The sequence below is a fragment of the Ursus arctos genome, unplaced genomic scaffold (genome assembly GCF_023065955.2).
Source record: "Ursus arctos isolate Adak ecotype North America unplaced genomic scaffold, UrsArc2.0 scaffold_9, whole genome shotgun sequence".
NCBI lineage: Eukaryota > Metazoa > Chordata > Mammalia > Carnivora > Ursidae > Ursus > Ursus arctos.
Genome location: NW_026623111.1, coordinates 54,344,517 through 54,367,331, shown reverse-complemented (window position 1 = coordinate 54,367,331; position 22,815 = coordinate 54,344,517). Strand labels below are relative to the sequence as shown.

Below are 22,815 nucleotides of genomic sequence, written 5' to 3'. Positions count from 1 at the left end.
TAAAAATATTGCCTAACAGGGGCACCTGGGTGGCTTAGTTGTTAAGTGTCCAGCTCTTGGTTTCGGCTCAGGTCATGATCTCATGGGTTGTGGGACGGAGCCTCACGTCAGGCTCCATGTTCAGCAAGGAGTCTGCTTCAAGATTCTCTCTCTCTGCCTGTCTTCCAACTCGCATGCATGCATCCGTGTGCTCTCTCTCTCTAAAATAAATAAATCTTTAAAATAATGCTTAACAAATTTTAAATGTCCAACTTTTCCATACTTTTAATATTTCCCTAGGAATGTGTTTAATGTGGGAACATCTATAACAAAAATAATCAGTAATGCAAAGTCAGGATTCATGGCCAAACATAACTATTTAATTTTTTAAATAAACATTGTTTCTTCCTTTAAAAAACAAAAACCTAGAATTTAAATATTTCCCATCCCATCACATACAAGTCTCTATACATTATTTACATCTCTCAATTAAACATATTACAGATTTTCTGACATTCAGTATCCTCTTTTAAAATAAAATGATGAAGCAGTTAAACTTTGATCAGTAATAACTAGAATTTGAATAATCTTGGCACAGTTTTCAATATAGTGTTCATGTTGCATTTCATATTTTAGACCATTTCCCCATCCAGCTACTTAAAACAGAGAAAAATTGTGTATCTCCATGAGAACAGGATCCCTGTCTTTTGCATTCTCTGCAATATTTACACAGTGCGAATGCTGCCACTATGCTTCCATCATATGGCAGTGGCAGTATTCAGCTTTTGTCTTCGGAAATGATCTCTGTTCAACTTTTAAGTCTTGTCATGTTTATTGTATTCTCTCTCAACTAGATTTCATGACAGTTTCTTGATAATTTAAGTAATAATGTATAGGAAAATTTCAAATAGAACAAAAGCTAAGTGTTCCCCACAGGATTAGGGCCCTTACCACCTTAGTTATGCATGTACAAAAATAACAAATACAATCTAGTGGTTGTAAAAAACTATTTCCCCTAAAAATAGTTATCTCTGCAGAACAACTTAAGGAGAAACATGTTCTTAACATGAAAACGCACTAATCTATTTTACAACCTGCACAAGTATTTCAGAACAAAATAAAAATGAAAACATGTGCAAAATACCAACATATAAGAATTTAATAATACACAGAAGAAAAATTAAATATTAACAAAAAATTTAAATCACTAATAATCTCAGGTTCCGTGACATAATTTAAATGAAGCTGTCAACCATAACAAACCAAAAATGCTTATATAAGTTGCACCTTCCAACCCTTCTGCCAATGTATTGACAGAAAGTACTTCAGAATAACTAACAAGAAGGACCCACACAATCAACCTACCTATTTTGTTTTCTTAGTGCTATGGGGATCGGGAGGTGGGAAGTCAATAGTGTAAGAAGTAATTTAAGGAAAAGGAGATGACAGAATGAAAAAAGGCGAGTGATTTCAGTATCTTTGAGAACTGTAATCTAAAATTTTCTATTGCATAGCATTACATGCAGAAAAAAACTTGCTTCATACTTGCAAAACTTAGATTATTCAATATTTTAATCTGTATTTTCTCTCTTGTCAAAATGTAAGTACCAGTTCAGATATAAATGGAAGACATGGAACACAATATTATACCTTTAAAATAAATTATTCTCTATGATTAACTCATTAGGAACATCTTAAAAACTCAAATTGTTTACAGTCAGAATTGCTATATCTTAAACTTTTCCATTAAATCTTGACATATCTTTATCTCTAAATATTAATCTCATACACCATTAAACTGATCCTGAAAAACAGTAATTCCTATGGGTAAATCTTAACATTATGACAAAACTCTAATATTTAGGTTATTTCAGGAGTGGTTCTTAAAGTACAGATCCAGAATAGCGTTTCTAAAAATTGGGTCTATTCTTTAGTATTTCAGATTAAGTTTCAAAATAAGTTTTCCCCTTGGTATGCAGTCACATTTTCAAATTACAAATATACTTCTGGTCCCACATCTTTTAAAAAGACATTCAAAATTTTAAAAGTTATAAATGATATATGAAATGATTATACAATTTAAAATATTTTATCTGTGATATGCAGGCTTAACTCAGCATAATTATTATATAAAATTTATTCCAATTTCTTTGTACAATGATCTGTAGTCTTTAAAGTCACACTGTTCATTTGAGTGAAAATATGTTTAAAAAGTAAAGGCTGTTGTTACTTTAAGCTACTTCTATCTTAAATATTGGCTCCATTTTTTCTTACTATCCCTTCAAACAAGACTATCTTGTTTTTTGAGATAAAATTCAAAAGTTATCAGGGAAAGAAACAAAAGTAGAAAACAAGAAATAGACTTTGATTTTTTAAATTATTATATTTAACTGTAAGGTAATTAAACTAAATTTTTAAAAATTAAATAAAACCTATACATCCAAATGATACTGTCTGCTTCAAAGTAGTGACATCAGGAAACTATTCCTTTATTAAATGATGCTACCAATGCTCAAAACATTCTCTTCTGCAAATTCAGAACCTACCTACGGCAGTCTTTTGAACTTCTCTAACGGTTCAGTTCTAAGAGAACAGTAGAGTAGAGTTCGTTTGGTGACGGAGATAGGTCATACTAAGCTGTCAAAAGTTTTCAGTGCAACTAAAATGATGAAATAGATTTTTTGCATAGTCATAAGCCAATTCTCAAGGCATCTCTAAAAATGTTCCAAAAACAATATACCTTCAAAACATAGCTGGAAAGAGGAGTGCTCCTCCAGGAACCACTAAGAAGATCAACTCTCATTTGGATGTTTAAGGTATGACATACTTATTTTAAAAGAAAGTCCTACAACTTAGTAATTGTATCTCACATATTTTACCATTTCAGTGGTTATCAAAACCTCTCTCAGAGAGGGTGTCCATAAAGGTATAAAAGAAATGTCATTTTGCTATTTTCCCATAAGCAAGGGAAATGCTAATACATAAAATGGAGTTTGGTGATTACATGTAAAATATAAATATCCACATCATCTGTATTTCCTGAAGATAAGAGATTGTAGTGTTTTATCTTTCCTGATAAGCCAGGCAGCAACTCAGTCTGAGATATATTACACACTACACCTGTCTTCTCCCACCTAATATATTTTATGCTGACCCTTTAGAATTTACAAATGACAAAAGTAGAAAGAGCAATCTAAAATCTTTCAATGTAAAGTAAACTGACCACCAACACCTCTACCAGCTAAACTAACACGTGCTACTGTTTTAATGCAGTCTAATGCCATGGTTTTTATGGGAAACAAAATAATCAAGTCAGCAAATGAAATCCAGTAGCACCATCTACTGCTTAGTAAAAGATTTTCACTCTTTGTTACTAATTTCTCTCCACCACCATTATTTCATCATTTAAAATCATTCCTAAAACTTGCTTCAACATTTAACCAAAGCATTGTGACAATACTATGTTAACTTACTATTTTATATTTTATGCTTTTATTAGTGGATGAAAATACCAACTTTTGCTCTTTATCTCTGTATACAGAGCAAGGGGGAAAATCATTATCTTCCTTATTTATAAATTAAGAGATCTGGAAAGAATCTAATTCACATTTATAAGCAAAATCTGCTGTAAAACCAAGATTTGATCCTTATTCTATAAAGGACACCTTACTAATGTTCATGGGAACTAATCAAAGCAATGTTTTGTTAAATCCGTTATTTCTCACATGCTCTCGTGAGTGTTTCCTTACCTATAGCCATGTAACACCATGTACAATTCCAGGCCTCTCCCTGGGAGAACTTCTCTACTTTGTTACCATATATACACTTACACATCTCCTTACTTCCTAATAAAACCTGTTGAAAGGAATACTCAGAAGAAGGCACCTGAGATTCTGAAACAGTGACAACAAACTCCTATCTACATACAGTAGGAAAGTAGGACCTACTACTAAACATTAATTTATAGAAACATTTTTCCATTTTTACAGTGTTACTACTGTATAAGGCTTAAAAAGAGCAAGAACAATTTTTCACTATTCTCTACACTTGGCTACTGCAATCCCTTTGTTACTGGGTTGATACAAAATCAAATGCAGTATGGAAGACTACTTGAAAAATCACGTGCTTCATTTTCATAAAGAAATAGGACCCAAACTTATTTGACACCAAATTTTATTTTTTAATCAACCACAGTGGCTGATGTCACATCTTTGGATAATAAAAGATTTATTTTAAGAAAATCAGCTTGTTCTCACTGCAATTTGTCAATAAACATTACCAGTAAGTGTCCAATATTTGCCTCCGCCAGGCTCTCCTGTTACACTTCTATTGGTACTTGGAGAATGATTGTTAGAAATGAAATGGAGAAAAAGGCAGTTCCTAGTGATAATCACAATGACATTAAATTGTATCACTGCTCTCCTTGTTAATGGCAAAAACAAACTGATTTCATTTTAGATTCTTTCCTACTGACCATTTTTGTCTATGTAATTTCAGAACAAGATTTCTATTCTACTAGGAAAAAGGTGTGTATTTCAAACTGAAGGAAGAGTATATATAGGTAACTGAAGGAAAGAGATTTACTAGAAATGACAAAATTAAAATTGGAAGTCTGAAAAAGATATTTCTTGAGAATAAAACTGAAATAAAAAATGCTAATATTATTTTAAAAACTAAGTTTCTGAACTTTTTACTCATGGGAATAATTCACTAGAAAGTCATGACAAATAAAATGTAAAAGTTAATACTACTGAATTAACACCTTCATTGTTTGATATCACTGCAAAGAAAAAGATTTCCTTTCACAGTGTAAAAATTAGAAGTCAGAATGCTTCAAATTGGGCCTATCATAAGCAAAGAAGGTACTGTATCATTTTAAAATGACAGGCAAACACCAGCTCCATTCACTGAATGGAAATGCTGGAGCGTTATCAATTTCCCCAAACAGTCCTTAAATTCCATGTTTAATGTCTACACCTAAAATTAATAATTTATTTTTAACTTCTCATGGAAGTTGATTCCTAAAAGGAAGTCTCTAAGACTTTGTTTACAAGAAATTGATTAAAATCTTCATGCCACTCTATTCAAGGATTTTAAGACAAGACTTTTTGAACTTGACTCACCATATTTATCCCATCTATAGCTCCCCATACAAATTAACCCTCCCAACCAAATACACACTCCTATCCATCCCCTCCTCTTCAAAGTAGAAGGGAATTCTGTAGACTTATGGCTCATTTGGCAATTGCTAAGAAACCTCACAGTTCAGCATCACCTCTGAAGATGGCAAACCTATATACAACCTGAATTTTTACACCTACAGTGCAGTTAACATGTAGAAAGAAGCTAAAATGCAATAGGTATTACACTTCAACATCCTTAAGTATCAATATCACAGATATCAAGAGATGGAAAAAGACCTGCTTGTAGAACTTTAAGCATCTGTTGAACAGTATTACCACCAATATCAAAAATAATACTAATTTTCTATGTTCTACATGCACACCTTTACAAATTGTGTTTCTTCAATGTAGTAAAAGCTGGAGATAACCAATTTAGGTAACTATGGCTTTTATCATAGATATTTTAAAACATGCATCAGTAAGTGCCCTGGGTAGTAGTCCTAATATTTCAAGCCCTGTTCAGTTCTATGTCTGTGCTTCGCACCTCAGAAGTGAGCCTGCCAAGGCACTTAAAAACATAAGTCTTTTGGGGACTTCAAAAATTGGCCACAATTTACACAACACAGAACCCCCATCCGTCAGCAGTCCAATCAAGTATGCATTTTCTTTCAACACACAGAATTATCAAAAAGTTTGCAAGTAATCAAACCAAGTAATAAAACAAAAACTGTATGCCACTAGGACAAAATTTACCCCTATCAAATATAGAGAGAATGGTTCTTGGCTTCCTCTAGCAACAGAATATGGTTTCATTTATTCAGAACAAAGAAAAACTAACCCAAATAAGCCCCCCAAATCTAGGACAAAAATGACTGAGATAAAAATAAAACACAACAAAATCCATATACACTCCACACACTTCATTTGAGGGACAACTTGCACAGCTCTTCATCCTTTTATCTGTCCTTTGAGGTGAGTTTTTCAATCAGTTCTTGAAGTGGTGCAAGTTCTCTTCTATCAATAAGGTTGAACTCCTATGCATGATAAAGACAGGAAAAAACAGTCATTCCAAAGCAGATTTCTTTTAACATTTGTTGGAAATTAGCTTTCAAAGTAAATAAAAGTCTAATCTTTTTTTCAAAAAAATGTTTTTCTCTTCCCTAGCTGTGTCTTCCTTAGACAAATCACTTAAGCACTTTGGATATTGTGTTGTACATGTCTATGATAACATTAGGGTAAATCCCCCTACCTCATAAAATTACTGTGGGGATGAGATGTGATACTGTGTATTAACCACTTCATGTAACCCCTGGCATAAAGTGATTACTCAGTAAGTGGGAGCGCTGCTTCTTGTTAAAAGGGAATAATCTGAGTATCATTTAGATACAGTCAACCAAGTGGGGACCAAAAAATCTAGCATCTCAGGCAAATTGCAGCATTATAAGAAGAGTGAAAGAGTTAACACCTGCAAGCTATCATGAAATGGGGTATGAGAATAACTGAGTAATATGGAATCCACAATGATAAATAAAATCCTATAAGAAACAAATTAGAAAGCCTGGATTCAATTTTTGCTTCTTTAGAAATTCCACCCATCATGCTAAAGTTCAATTCTGAATAGATTCCCTTGTCCTATAAAATTATAAGGCTAATAAATATTGACTATCTATATACTTTGATCTTCTGCCATGGTGGGGCATTCTGAGCTCCCATTTTCATTCATTTATTAACATGATCATATGCCAACCACTACAGTAAATAGTGGGGGCAAGCATTAAGGGCATTAAGAGCAAGCCTACCCCTAAGCTTTGTGGGATCTGGACTAAGAACACAAATGGATATATATCATATGACTATTTAATTTTACATTAAGCTAATACATTGTTAAGTAAAACATGTTCTATTTTCCCGCCTTGACAAATGTGCCTTCATAGTGACCAGGAAAACAGATTCAAATTTAGAATTCTCAAAATTCCTCAGGATTCTGCACTGGAAAGAAGTAACATGAGGAGAGCCTGTCCCTGACCCTCAGCAAACCTCCCTGATCTTCCAACCCCCAGCTCCACCCTGCACTCCAAGGGACCTAACTTGTAGGAGTGTGACACCTGGCTGGTTTATATAGGCCATTGCCACACACCCTCACAAATTGCTGCCATCTGACTACCCCCTAAATCTAGAGGTACACATGTCAGAGATATGACCTTCCCTTGAAAGAATGGACCCAAGGATAAGATCCATGTTGATGCTGGAAATACAAATGGGACCATGTGGAAAGGAAATTCTGACGTGTCAGGTACCTAAGCACAAACCAGTGGAATCTGGGAGGTATGTTCTTTGCCGTATGGGTCCCTTACACTGCAGGGAGTACAGCTAAAGAAGGGTCAGAATAGGGTTCTCTAAATAGTGAGGCCCAGGGCAGAGGCCCCTCTTGCTCAGTCAAGGGGTGACTGTATAACTAATGGACCTACCTACCTTTAAGAAGGTCACAGTGTCTTGAGATATAAAAAGGCTCAGATGTGGTAAATGCTGTATTTATCAATCCCCTACTATTTGCTAGGAGTTGAGAGATAACACTGTACTTTAAGATAAGGTCATACAGGGGTGCATGGGTGGCTCAGTTGGTTGGGCATCTGATTTCATCTCAGGTCATGATCTCAGTCCGGGTCCTGAGATCAAACCCCATCATGTGATGGGATCTGCACTCAGTAGGGAGTCCGCCTCCCCTCTCCCTCTGCCTCTCCCCCTGCTCATGTTCTTTCTGTCTCTCTCTCAAATAAATAAATAAAATCTTAAAAAAAAAAAAAAAGATGAGATCATACAGTAAGATAAAACTAACCCTTCTGGTGGAAGAATATCCTCTCCTAAATCACTAAAACCTGAACATTGGCAATCATATTCTGCCTAAACCAAAGCACAGAATCAAACTTTGAAATAACACTCTTTGTTTCTGTGGGTGGGACACCCATTCTGTAGATGGGATACCATGGTGAAGTAACTGCTCCGAGCAGTACTTTTGGCAAGTTAAGATCTCCTAAAATGTGTTTGTATAGGTGAAATGAAGACACAAAATGTGTGTGTTCAGTATGAGAGGCAGGTAACGAGGGAAAATAGATACATTTTTCTTTAGTGGAGACGGGGTAAGGGGATGGCATTTATATGTCCACAGATATATAAAAAAATTACACAGATTCAAGACTTGGACTTCTGCCTATCATCTACCCTCTCAACCTCCACCAAAAAAAAGATGGTCAGCTTAAACATTTCCACCTCTTTTTTCACGCCTGCCTATTAGTGGCCTAATTATTATAGCAGGATGAAAATATCCAACTTCTCCTAGTCTACACCTCTGAGCACTAAAGAGAGAAGGAAGAAGAGTCAGAAAAAAGACTAATGGACCTCTGGAATAGCAATACTCTTTGGGACTTTTTTTCATCTTTGTATATAATGAGTAGTACCTAACTTAAAAATTATTCAGAACATGGTTTTAAAAAGGAGGAAAAAAAGGTATTATATACAAAGTCCATTTCCAGGCCAGAATATGCTAAAAAAAAAAAAAAAAAATCTAGGGCAAACAGGAAGTGAGGGTTAAGACGATTAGGAGGAATGCTAATATGCTAAAGGTACCAAGTTCATCTATAGGCCTGCCAAACTAGCCAGATTCCTAATTCAGTCCCTCCATATAGCCTGTTAAATGAAGCAAATTCAAGGCAAGACCTCTCAGATCCATTTTAGACTTGCATGCCACCAACTTGGAGATGAACGGAATTCAGAAACAAAAGGCCTTGTCATCATGGCAAGTATAAAAGAGGATAAAGACTAGACAGAGAAGGCAGATTTTATCCTAACAGTACGGATGCAGGATTTACCTTGGAACTCTGCTGATAACTGGTTTTATCAAGCAAAAAAGGCCTCCTAATTCAACTTACCTGGACAAAAAAAATAAAGTGCTTGAATGATGTATTGAGATGCGCTTCCTCCTGAAGCTGGATCACAGGGTCAAAATGCTGATGATAAATGTGAGCATAAACCCTAAAGAGGCGTTTGAGTATTGTTTTTGCTACAGACATGAAATTCTTCGGGAACGGGACACCTAATAAAGAGATAAACAACGTCCTCTATTAACAAGAGACAAGAACAAGGCAGTATGAGTTTGTCAACAAATGGCAACATAAATTTACAAGACAAAGCTGAAAAGAAGTATTTGTGAATTACTAATAATACCCACTGTACTTTTCAGAAGTTCTCAACATATCATGAATGAAAATAAACCTCAAAATTTCCATGGGATAAGAACTAGACATTAGCAAGACCCTTAAGCCTCTTATTTACCTACTACTTTACTAAAATGAAATAAATTTATGCCTAAGATGGTAATGAAGCTAAAACTCACACTCATATCCTCAGATTTCTTAACATCAAGTCTCAATACAAATTTTTGCTGAATCCAAACAATGTATTAACCATGTTCAGTTTTGCTTACAATGTTTGCAATATATTTTTATATTTTCTCTATGGAAATTATTTCATTACCCTTCCAGGTCTACATTTATTCTGAAATTAGATGCAGTCCCTCTCAATGAGGTTCATTGTTTTTATGAATAAGAGCACTTTTACAGCATTAAACAAATATAAGACTAGAAAAAAATACAAAATTCCATGTCCTTTGTTAAAATGGCTAAATGACTCAGACTGGTAAACACAAGCCAAATACTAATACTTCTGGATTCAGTGTTATCGCATTGCTTGCCACTCATTTAAAAATATTATAGGTCACCGGGCGCCTGGCTGGCTCAGTCGGTAGAGCATGCAACTCCTAATCTTGATCGGGGTTGTAGGTTCAAGCCCCATGTTGGGTGTAGAGATAACTTTTTAAAAAAAGTTTTAGATATACCTATAGAAGGTATATAAGATAAACAGATTTTATATATATATATATAGATATAGATATAGATATAGATCTATATATATATATCACAAAGAAACATAAGACAAACCAAAAGGAAGGGACACTATATAAATTAGTATGCTTATACTCTTCAAAAAGATCAATGTCATGAAGAACCAAAAAAGACTGAAGCACACATATTCCATACTAAAGAAAGCTACAGAAACATGACAAGTGAATGAAAACAAATGTCAACATTTGTTGGGAACATTTGAAAAATCTGAAGAAGATCTGTAAATTAGACGACAGTATTGTATCATTGTTAAATTCCTGATTTTGATAGTTATACTGTGATTTTCTAAGAAAATGAATAATGAAGCACATTTGGATAAAGGGGCATCATACATACAACTTATTCTCAAACAGTGCAGGAAAAAGAAAACATGAAATTGCGGGGAGGAGAGAGAAGACAAATGTGGTACAACGTTAGCCACTAAAAAATTTGGAAGAAGAAAAAAAATCTGGAAGAAGGATATGCAGGGATTCTTTGCACAATTCTTGCAAATTTTCTAAGCCTAAAATTCAGTCAAAATAAAAAGTAATAAAATATATTATAGGAGATAAAAGATAAGGGGATAGCACTTAACCAAAATGATTCTGATGTATGTAAGTAACGCAGTCCTGAAAAACAGATCTTTTATTACAAAGGCTCCAAAGTATTGTTAAAACATTCAATAAATGTGTCTAAAGCAATCCATAATTACAGCAACTATTTACATTGCTGTCTCCTCCACCATACCCTTCTTTCAAACTCTAAAAGCATAAAATATACTCAAAACGTTGTTGAAAGAAGAAAAAATTGTTTTTTTCAGAAAACACAAGTTGTAAGAAGTTTGAGAGGGTAAAATCACATGAATTATCTAGATGCAAACAATTTCCACTTGAAAGAAAATATAATTTCCTTAAAAGCAAATATAAAAAAGCAAAAGTCACTCAGTAGATAACAGGCCAACCAGTCAAATCTTGTTTTCTTCTCACCTAGCTTGATTTCACACTGTTAAGATTCACACTGTCGTCATAAATTCAAACTCCCTCTCTGCCACAAATATACTGTAAAACTGGATATAAGTCATATAAACTCCTTCCCTAAACAAGAAATGGATATAACTCAGGCAGATGATACTCCCTGCCTACCCACTATTCAGTCTCTTTTTTCTGTAACAAAGGCCAAATTCTGTTACTATCCAAGATACTCTAATCTTCTCGTTGTTTAAAATTAGAGGGGGTTTGCACTTAATGTTCATGATAAACTCGGTGTGAAAAAGATAAGACACTTTTAAAATTATAAGGTTAGAAATATTTTGATAGGTATGGTAGTCTAGTATGGTTCCTGGAACAGAGAGCCAATAAGCTCCAGAAACATAAAATTAGATAAATCATAATGGATTCTAATTATACAAAACAATTATACCAATTTTTGATGGAAATAATGTCTCATCATCCAACTGGTCCTGAACCCAAGTCATCAGGTAATCAATATACTTTGGCGCAGAGCACTTAATAGGCTTCTTTATGTTTGTTCCATCTGCCCAATGATACTCGTATCTGTATTGGAAAGATAATAGACACACAGAATATCAGTATATACCTATACAAAATGGGCATATTTTTATATTATATATGTATGTATATTATGAACGTACACAGGACATGTTTTAAACAATCTGCTCCTCTAAAGATATTTTGCACCTGGCATTTAAATTTAGAGCCTTTAAACTGTTACTGGACTATTTTGCATTTATCATGATCCAAACTAAGCAGGCCCCATCAAACTCACTTGTTGTAAGCTTTTCTTTATATACAGCATTTATATTTTAGAATCATACACTGCCATAGTAGAAAACCTAGCTAACTTGCCACTTCTCCACTTCTCTGATAACCATCTTTAATTTTTATGGTTGTTTTTCTTCTTTGAAAAACATTTCTCCTTATGCAATACAATTCTTTAACTTGGGGCTTTAAATTTGGGGTTAAGGATAGAGAATGACATGGAAACTCCAAAGTAACATGCACGAAGAGAATAAGTCAATATCTGAGTACTTCTGGTTGAGGAGCTAAATATGCCTTTAAAGAAAAATGGCAACCCAAATAAAGATGCCTATAGGACCTGGGTATTAACAGAACACTATCCTTTGGTATAATCAACATTTAATGTGTACCCACTACCTGAGAAATACTGTTCTTGACCAAGGGACACGAAAATGAAAGACACTTCCCATACTGTCAAGGAAAATAGACTAGTAGGGGAGATGGGCTTGTAAATGAGTAGGTAAAAATAGTTTGACAAGAATGATAATAGAGTTATACATACACCCACACCCACACAAAACCATAACCTGATTTTTAAGATAAGGAATAAGCACACAGCTGAAACTCCAAATCATAAAAATCTCTAAACTGAACAATCATTTTGTATTTTAGTTTCGAGAAGATTACTTCTACTACCTAGCTTCTCTCTTTGAATCAATTTTGTTATTCTAACCTTGTTCCAGTTTGAACTGACAAAATGATAGGTCAGTGAGTCTAATGAAGAAGGTGAAAGAAAAATATAATGGAAAAATACTACAGAGTATTTTAAATGATGAAAATGATCTTGACAGGTTAAATAAGGAAGCTTTCCATTTAATCATAACTACTTACACCTGAACAATAAACCTTAACACGATACACCTGAAAAAACATTCTAACAGCATGCCTCATTGCCAACCCTGGGCAACAGGGATGACTGTCAAGTCTACTTTGAATGTCTTCAAGAGGAGATTCCCCAACATTTGGCATTCTATTCCACTGCTTAATCACTTTCACAGTCAAGGGATCCTTTCTAATCTGAAACTAAAATTCTGAGGGTGACACAAGCTTGTTCTTATTTGATCCTCTTAGGAGACAGAGACAATGAATGGTAGAACTTCCAGCATCATTACTCTTCACTTAAAGACAGGGACTCATCCATGTTTTCTCCCACATGTTAAGAACCCTTAACATTTTTGCCTTTCCTCCCAATCATATTTTTCATTTTGTTAGTGATCAGGTGTTACATACTCATTTTTAAATGCAAAAATCAAAAGCAGACCCAGTTGACCTAAAAATCATTTTCAATATTCTGAATTTTTTTAAGCATACTAACTTTCAATATCCAAAAACTTTTTGAAAAATAAAATTATACACTGCTTATACTTCTACAGTATATAGCTATGATTTCCTGATCCATTCTTCTTCTTTTGTCAAGTTTATACTTAAGATGACTTCATCTTGTAACTCTATTTTGCCCACATTTTTTTTTTGTTCCACTTTTGACAGACCATTCTCTTTGAAATGTATTTCTGTCATCATGGTATGAATTTATCAAATACAAACTGCAAAATATTCATCATTTCTTGGTTAATAATAATAATAAATAATAACTGACAAAATTCTCTGAGCCATTACTCAATAACACCTCGCAAGGGGCCAGTACTAAGCTACTAACAAATGCCTCTCCTCGGTACAATCCCAAGCATCTTCTGCTAAAGATGGCAAAGCATGAGGACAACTGTGTCTTCTCAGCATTAACAATGGACAAAACTTAAGACTCTTAAAATAAAAAGGAAGGGAGGAAGGGTAAGTGGAAAGGAAGGTGGAAGAAGGGAAGGAAGGAGAAGGAAGGGAAGAATAAAAGGAAGAAAGGTAGTTGGAAGGATGGATGGAAGAACAGAAGGAAGAAGAAAAGGAAGATCATTTTTTGTTTTTATAGTGTCTTTAAAGCGATCCTATGCCTGTTACTTTTGAAGAATTACATACATTCTTCCTAACCAGCTATTTAGATAAGGTTTCTGTGGAGAAAGTGATCACAGCAGTATTCTAAGTGACAGTAATTCTCCCTAGTTCACAGGATATTGGTATAACATGAGAAAACCTCACAGTAAAATACTAGTCAATTTCAAGGGGGGGAAATGACAAATTTGAGGTAAAGAAACCTTGCAGACACTAAGATGATAAAGTAATCAGGGTTAACATCACCAGCAATGGGATGGTTGACATTGTGTGCCCCCTGATATGATCCTCTGAGAAAAAAATGATCATTTCTATGGTGTCCTGCCAAGAATGCATAGCCTGAATATGGTCATAAGGAAACATCAGACAGACTGTGTCAGGGGTCCCCAAGACCACCCCCAGGTTTATTGATCCAAGCAAACATTTACCAAGTGCTAACTAGGTGGCAGGCACTGTTCTTGCACCAAAAGGGATTTAAATGAAGAGGGAATCTAATAGGTTAAATAAGACATGTATAAATAGTATAACAAAGATATGTAATCACAAAGACAAAAAAGTTAAATAGATCAGATCTAGTCTGAAAAAATCAAATCGTTCATAAGAAAGAAGGATTTGATGTGGGGCTTGCAGATGGGTAAAATTTTTTGGAATATAACCAGATAATGATTGGAGGGAGATGGAAGAGAAGAAAAATATCCAAGAAAATAATGGAATGAGCAAGCTTTCAGAGTGTAAGCAATGGAGGGAATAGTAAGGTGTTTGCGGTAATCCAGTTTGGATAGACCAGAGGAGATTCATAAGCAAACAGAGGAAAGGAAGAAGGAGAATTACACAAGGAGGGCCATAATGCTCTGGCTAAGAAACCTGAACTTAATATATCAGTCATTAGTGAACCACTGAAGGAGATGCTAAGTAGAGAAATTATATGGTCAGAAACTTTCTTCTTATCTAAGAACTTTTAAGTAAAAGTGAGAATTGATCATAAACCATGTCTTACTTTGGGCCAGCTGACATCACTGGACAACTTTCCTCTGTACAGAAATCTGTTATTGTTCCATAAAGCATATTAATCTGATTGAAGAAATCCACAGCTGCAAAGAAGGTATCGGTTATAAGTAAAAAATTAAACTTCAATTTTACTCAAGCAGAATCCTAGATTTATCATGTTCTTTCCTCTACAAAGAAGAGGCGAAAAGCATACACAGAAATCACAATACTTGGCTACTCAGAAATTAGGGGTTTCTGTTTATTAAGTGACTCCCTTAGGAGGGTAAAAAAAACAAGCACAGAGTGGGAGAAATTCTTTGCAACACATATAGCCAACAAAAATTTGGGGGCACCTGGGTGGCTCAGTCAGTTAAGCATCCAACTCTTGATTTCAGCCCAGGTTATAACCTCAAGGTCCTGGGACTGAGCCCCACATCGGGCTCATTGAGCTCTGGCTTAAGATTCTCTCTTTCCCTCTCCCTCAGCCTCTCCCACCATCCCCACCACCTCCCCATCCCCACTCGTACTCTCTCTTAAAAAAGAAAAAGATTTTGTATTCAAAATATATAAAGAATTCCTATGGATTAAAAAGAAAAAGACAACATAGTAGAAAAATGTGAGACAGTTTTGAACCAGCACTTAACAAAAGAAGTTTCCAAACGGTCAAAAAGCACAAGAGATTGGTAATTATGGAACTGCAAATTTAAATGATAGTGGGATGCCATTCCACGGCCATCAAAAAAAGCTAAAACGTATCTGAAAATGCAAAGAGCTAAGAATATCCAACATATTCTTAAAGAACAAGATGAACATCAAAATTTATGAAGCACAATGAATAAGACAGTGTGGTCTTAGCAGACTAATGGAACAGAATGGAGACCAGACACAGGTAGTATAGAAGAAACAGCAAGCATAGAAGTGTACTGGTTTCAGGTGTACAATATAGTGATTCAGCAATTCTATACATTGTTCAGTGCTCATCACATTAAGTGTGCTCTTAATCCTCTTCACTTATTTCACTCATCCCCTGACTTACCTCCACAAATAAATTTCTTAATAAGAGCACAAAAAGTATTAATCATAAAGTATAGTTTTCTGTTTCACTGGATTTATTCCTAGGTTTTTCATATTTTTGATGCTATTTCTGATTTTTATATTGACTCCTGTAACAATCTTATTAAATTTACCTATTGGTAATAATAATCTTGGTGTAGTAATAACAATCCTAATATTTCGGTTTTTCAACATTCATTCATATTGACTATAAACGAATATGCTTTCTTCCAAGAGAAATTAAGAAAACAATCCCACTGGAGTGCCTGGGTGGCTCAGTCATTTAAGTGTCTGACTCCTGTCCTGGGCTCAGGTCATGATCTCAAGAGTTGTGGGATCAAGCCCCACACTGGGCTCTCTTCAGGGTGTGGAACCTGTTTAAGATTCTCTCTTGTCCTCTCTCTCTGCCTCGCCCCCCCCCATGCAACTTTTCTCTTAAAAAAAGGAAGGAAGGAAGGAAGGAAGGAAGGAAGGAACAAACAAAGAAAGAACGAAAACAACCCCATGTATAATTGCACCAATAATAAGAAGATACCTAGGAATAAATTTAATCAAAGGGGTGAAAGACCTGTACTCTGAAAACTATAAAACACTGATGAAAGAAATTAAAGATGACTCAAAGAAATAGGAATGTCTTGAAAGGACATGGATTGGAAGAGCAAATATTGTTAAAATGTCTATATTACCCAAATCAATTTACAGATTTAATGTAATCTCTATCAAAATACCAAGAGCATTTTCCACAGAACTAGAACAAACAATCCTAAAATTTGTATGGAACCACAAAAGATCCTGAATAGCCAAAGCAATCTTGAAAAAGAAAAGCAAAGCTGGAGGTATCACAATTCCAGACTTTAAGGTGTATTACAAAGCTATAGTAGTCAAAACAGTATAGTACTGGCACCAAAATAGACACACAGATCAATGGAACAGCGTAGAAAACCCAAAACTAAATCCACAATTATATGGTCAATTAATCTTTGACAAAGCAGGAAAAGAGTAATGCAATGGGAAAAAGTCTCTTCAACAAATGTTGCTGGGAAAATTGTTCAGTTACATGAAAAAGAATGAAACTGGACCACTTTCTTACACCAAACACAAAATAAACTCAGAATGGATTAAAGACCTAAATGCGAGACATGAAACCATAAAAATCCTAGAAAAGGGCACAGGCAGTAATGTCTCTGACACAGAAGAGAGCCACATTTTTCTAAATATGTCTCCTGAGGCAAGGGAAATAAAATAAAAAATAAACTATTGGAACTACATCAAAATAAACAGCTTCTACACAGCAAAGAAAACAACCAACAAAACTAATAGGCAACCTACTGAATGGGAGAACATATTTGCAAATGGCATATCTGATAAAGGGTTAATATCCAAAATACATAAAGAACTAAAAAACTCAACACCCAAAAAAACAAATAATCCTATTAAAAATTCAGAAGACATGAACAGACATTTCTCCAAAGAAGACATACAGATGGCCAACAGACACATGAAAAGATGTTCATCATCACTTACCATCAGGGAAAGGCAAATCAAAACTATAATAAGGTACCACCTCACACCTGTCAGAATGGCTAAAAATCAATAACACAAGAAACAGGTGTTGGCGAGGATGTGGCTAAAAGGAACCCCCATGCAGTGTTCGTGGGAATGCAAACTGATGTAGCCACTGAAGACAGTACAGAGGTTCCTCAAAAAACTAAAAACAGAATTACCATATAATCCAGTAATTCCACTACTGGTTATTTACCTAAAGAAAACAAAAACACTACTTTGAAAAGATATATGCACCCCTATGTTTATTGCAGCATTATTTATAACAGCCAAAATATGGAAGCAAGCCAAGTGTCCATTCATAGATGAATAGATAAAGAAGGTAACACACACACACACACACAATGGGCTATTAGTGACAAAAAGGAATGAGATATTGCTACCTGCAACAACATGGATGGATCTAGAGAGTATTATGCTAAGTGAAATAAGCCAGTCGGAGAAAGACAAATACCATATGGTTTCACTCCTATATGGAGTGTAAGAAACAAAACAAAGAAAAGAGACAAACCAAAAAACAGACTCTTAACTATAGAGAACAAACTAGTGGTTGCCAGAGGGGAAGTGGGGGGGAACGGGTGAAACAGGTGAAGGGCATTAAGAGTACACGTATCTCGATGAGCACTGAGTAGTGTATAGAATTGGTCAAACACTATTGTACATCTGAAACTAATGTAACACTGTATATTAACTACACTGGATTTAAAATTTTTTAGAAAGTCTACGCAAAAATAAGAGTATTTCATAAACATATTTTACTAACTTCATAAGATCGTTATTGAATTGCCTTTAAAAAAAAAAGCATAATGTAGACAAATAACTGAGTATGCTACTGAAAGAGTCAATTTAGCATAGTGGCTAAAGGATAGTCTCTGCTTGTCATGATGAGCACTGGGCGATGCATGGAAGTGCTGAATCACTATATTGTACACCTGAAACTAATACAACGCTGTATGTTAACTGGAATTAAAATAAAAACTTAAAAAAAAGTGTAGTCTCTAAAATTCTAAAGCTCTATATTTGAGCCCAGGTTCTAACATTTGATAGCTGTATGACCTAAGCAAATTACTGATCTGTCTCACCTTCCTTATCTATATTAACCTGAAATAACAATAGTACCTACATTGTGAGGCTATAAGATGAAATAAAAATAATCTACGTAGAAAGGATAACAGAGGGTCAGACACAGAATTAGTGTTCCATAAATATTGCTGTTATTATTTTTCTACTGAAGATGGTAAATCTATGCCTTGTATTACATTATAACAGGAGACAAAATTTCATAAAACTCCATACTCACAAATAAAATAACATAAAGGCTAAAGTGTATTGAGGTACCACTATAACTGTGGCATTAGGTTGATAACTAGATCCTTGAACAGACAACATCCCAAAACTCACCTACAATGAGGCTACTAACCTAATTTAAAGCCTAACTAGAAACAGGCTACTTACTGTTCACTGCAACCCATTCATTTAGATCTTCCCCCTCAGGAAGCACGACAGCCATCCGGAGATTGCCACTACCAAGTGTGGCTTCTGCATGCTTTAAGAGTTCATACTGGTGAGAACCCTCTGGAATGTTCTTCTTTGGTTTAAACGTTTTAGAGGAGCGGCTACCACTATGAATAGAAAAGAAAAAAAGAACCTCAGTATTTACGGCACGACTTTCAACAGAGTTTGAGTATACTACATTGCACTACTGAATAAAATAACATTGAGGTAATCCTAAAGTCCACAAATAAATAGCCCTAAATTGTACTGGCTACATTAAATCCCAGCAAAAGAACTGTTGCAGCTACTGTGTTTGATACCCAAAACTCCTACAAACCTTCTCTACATTCCCTATTGCAACTCCCAAGGAGAAAGAGAATTTTTAGCTATAATTAATCCAGTCTTTTGCAATAAATTAATGATTCAGGATTATAGGTTGTAGTCTATAAAAACAAAAAAGTGCTTCGTGATTGTTTTCAGTCATTTTATTCCTTTTCACCCTTATTAAGTCTCTCGTTCTAATACAAATAATTTATTTCCTTCATTAAAGATACAGTTTTATGTCAATAAAACACAAAAATCCTACAGTGAGAAAGAGAAGCTACTTGTTCTGCCCAATTAGAGGAAGCACCAGCAATCTTATTCCAGAATTCCATATGTGCAGGTAGGTAAGTAGCTACACATTAATATGGTTGACTTGCTCAAATTTCTGAATTCGTGTAGATACACACATGCATTTTTAAATGGGTCAAATGAACCTAGTCTTAGAAATGGTCTTAACAGTTTTTAAGAGATGGATTTTTCTGTTAATGCTATCAAATTCTTATCAAACTATATTATATCCCAGTCATCCCTTCTCAGTATCTCCCCCTTTTCTTCTCTTCATATAAAAAAGGAAGAGTTAAGGAAGAATTAGAGGAGACTGGGTAAGTGGGAACTCTGCAAAGTTTAATGTTACTAAATCCATACCACCAAAACATTCAGACATGTGAGCTTATAAATATGAAAGGGGAATTCCAAAAAGAATGATGAACAATAGTTACATTTTCCAAGCTCCCTATATAGCTTTTCACCACTACCCCCTTCTCCCAAGCTTAATCCCATGACCTCTCCTATCTTCCCCAAGATAAAGGGTAGTTCTCAATGCTGCTTACATATTATAGTCACCTGATGTGCTTTCAAAAAGTACTGATGAGCCTGAGATAAACTAAGAATTTACCAGTCAACCCAAATATCCAATTCAAAAGACAATTATTTTTCATTTCTAAGGCAATGGCATTCTCATTTAAACCGGTCTCTTCTCAGGTGTTCAATTGGAGTAAATTGAGGTTCCTCAACTCTAACACTGCCCCCTCTCCCTGTCAGGTTATCTCTACTTAACAGTCAAGGTGTCTCTAAAAGCCCTGATCAGACATTACTCCTCTGCTTAAAACCACTCAGTGGTTTTCCAGTGCTCTCAGACTAAATCCAAATGTCAAAATTTAGACACCGTCAGGCCCTGGACCAACACCAGAGTGCACAAACTCTTCCTCAGTTTAATCAGATAATGCATTAAACACCAAATTCTCTCCCAGCATCTCTAAAATATAAAAACACAGAAAAGATCATTATGGCTACACTAAGCTTGAGACTTACTTCATTTTCCTGCTCTTCTCACCCTTTATCAAAACTTAGCGTGAGAAACAACAAAGACATTTCACTAATTTATGTGTGATTAATTACAAAAATAACTCTCCTATGACTAATCTGGCGCATGTCTTCAGGCAGGGCGTAAGTTAAGTACACTCCCTTTAACTAGCCACTCTTCAGACTAACACAGCAACTGAGGGTGGGACACGCTGTTCTGGAAAAGGGTTGAGAGCACACATGAGAGCTACAAGGACATCAGTTATGCCTACACTCAAAGGAGGGTCAAAGCCTCACCGGCCCTCCAAAAACATCTGTTTATTGAATCACTATGCCACAAAATGTTACGCTTCCAAATGTTTTTTGAATGATGCTCCATCCAGAATTGGTCTTCCACAAAGCTAAGTAAATCTACTTCATAAGACTTTATTCTTGAGTAGAAAGAAAAAAAAAATCTGAGTTCAATTGTGAGGGCCAGCTACGTTATCTCGGCAAATACCCCAACTTTCTTGAGTCTATTCTTTCTTAAACAGTGAAAGCCTAATAAAAGTAACAAAACATCACCACTACCTGTATGACAGATCTGCTGCAAAATGAGAAAATACATGTGAAAAAGTTTTTAAAACTGTAAAATGCTGTCCAAATAAAAGTGCTAGTTTTTCTCACTGTCCTTCCTGTTTCTGAACCAGAATGACAGAGTTAACAAAGGAAATGGTAGAGCAATATCCAAAGCTGGATTCAACCACCATTCCTACCCTTTTCTCCTAAGACTGGAGGGGGGAAAATATAACCTTAGTTTGAAAACTAATGTTTTTACACATCAAGTTTACAAAAGAAGTTTTAAAAATTTTGTTTTGTTTTTTGATGCTATTCCCATAACAAGGTTCAGGTCATCTAATGCTAATTGTGGGGCTAGACTGGAAATCAAGAAAACAGGGTTCTATTCCTCATTTTGCTATTTTCTTCTTATGTTCCTTAGGAAACCACAAATTATCATCTGGGCTTAAATTTATTTTGTTTTTTGAAAGTCTGGAAAATAACTTTTTACAAAGGGGTATAATTTAAGAGATGAGATAATGTTTATAAAATGATTTTAGTTCCTTGCAAACTATCGACTCCTCTCTCTGTTCCTCTTTTCCATGTACATTCAAGTTCCAAAATGTCCTCAAGTCCTTTAATTTTCTTTCTCTCTAACCCTTCTGCTTTATTCAGGCAGAATAACCTAACCATTTCAATACTCTATATTTTTAAAATATTCTTTTTAAAAACCATATTCAGCTTGCTCAACCTGAAACTTCTACCAGTATCCACCCTACCCTGGAAGGGGTGGTCAGTACTGCTCCCCATTCGTAGGTCAAAAAACCAACAGAGTCCTCAAGTTCAAAACACAAATATGAAAGCATACACACAAAAGTCCTCATCAATGAGTACAAGCTCTTATAATAACAATGTATGGCCAAATGCATATATCTCACATGGGATTTTAAGACATTTGATGCAAATATTCAAAAACATTTTCAGTAACAGAAAGTATGTTACCCTCCCACCCTGCCCTCCTCAGAAGAAATCTGTGTATCAGAAGAATCTCAGAAGAAGTACCTTATATACCCTCTCAGAGAGTCTATGTCTAAACAAGGCCAAGAACATTTGGGCCTGTTTTTGTTTTTACACAATTGTTGCATGCTATACTATACTAAATAATGTTTTTTACTTAATATATCCAGGAGATGGTTGTATATTAAAATAAAAGTAGATCTAACTTATTCTTTTTAAGATTGAATAGAACTTCCTTATATAAATATATATTTTAATCAGTCATTTAATGATAAACATTTAGGTTGTTTCCAGTCTTTTGTTATTACAAACAACACTGCAGTACGCATCCTCCTGCACACGCATATATGAAGGATAAATCACTAAAAATAAAATTGCTGTATTTAAAGACATTCACATTTTTAAATTTTATACAGACCTATTTTTTGCCCAAATAAGCTGTACCCTTTTACAACCCCATTAACAATGTATGAAAATAGCTATGCACATTTTCAGTCTTAGAGGACAAGGATTCTACTGCTAATTATTCTTGTACAGCTCCTAACACAGTATCATAACTTTATGAGAATTTGGAGCTGATTAAAATGTGAATGATACATTACATATAAGGGAGTTGTATTGATAATTCATGGCATTACCCTGAGGTCTTTTCATTCCAAATAAATGACCAGGATTCAGGACTGTTTATCCTGGTCAGTCCTCTTATTCAAATCGGAAGGCCAATCAATTTCTAGAGCAAGA

General features: G+C 34.9%; 1 protein-coding gene across 3 annotated transcripts in view; it reads right to left on the bottom strand.

The window, feature by feature from the left end:
- Positions 1–337: 337 nt before the first annotated feature.
- Positions 338–22,815, bottom strand: part of MOB1B (MOB kinase activator 1B) — a 96,932-nt gene continuing 74,454 nt past the window's right edge. For all 3 annotated transcript variants that reach the window (XM_057309832.1, XM_057309833.1, XM_026510005.4), the window contains 5 exons: positions 18,856–19,022; positions 14,795–14,888; positions 11,459–11,592; positions 9,029–9,192; positions 338–6,136 (listed from right to left, as the gene is read on the bottom strand). In XM_057309832.1, the coding sequence (XP_057165815.1) occupies positions 6,059–6,136; positions 9,029–9,192; positions 11,459–11,592; positions 14,795–14,888; positions 18,856–18,910 (525 nt within the window). In that variant the 5' untranslated portion in view covers positions 18,911–19,022 and the 3' untranslated portion in view covers positions 338–6,058. The remainder of the gene's footprint in view (positions 6,137–9,028; positions 9,193–11,458; positions 11,593–14,794; positions 14,889–18,855; positions 19,023–22,815) is intronic.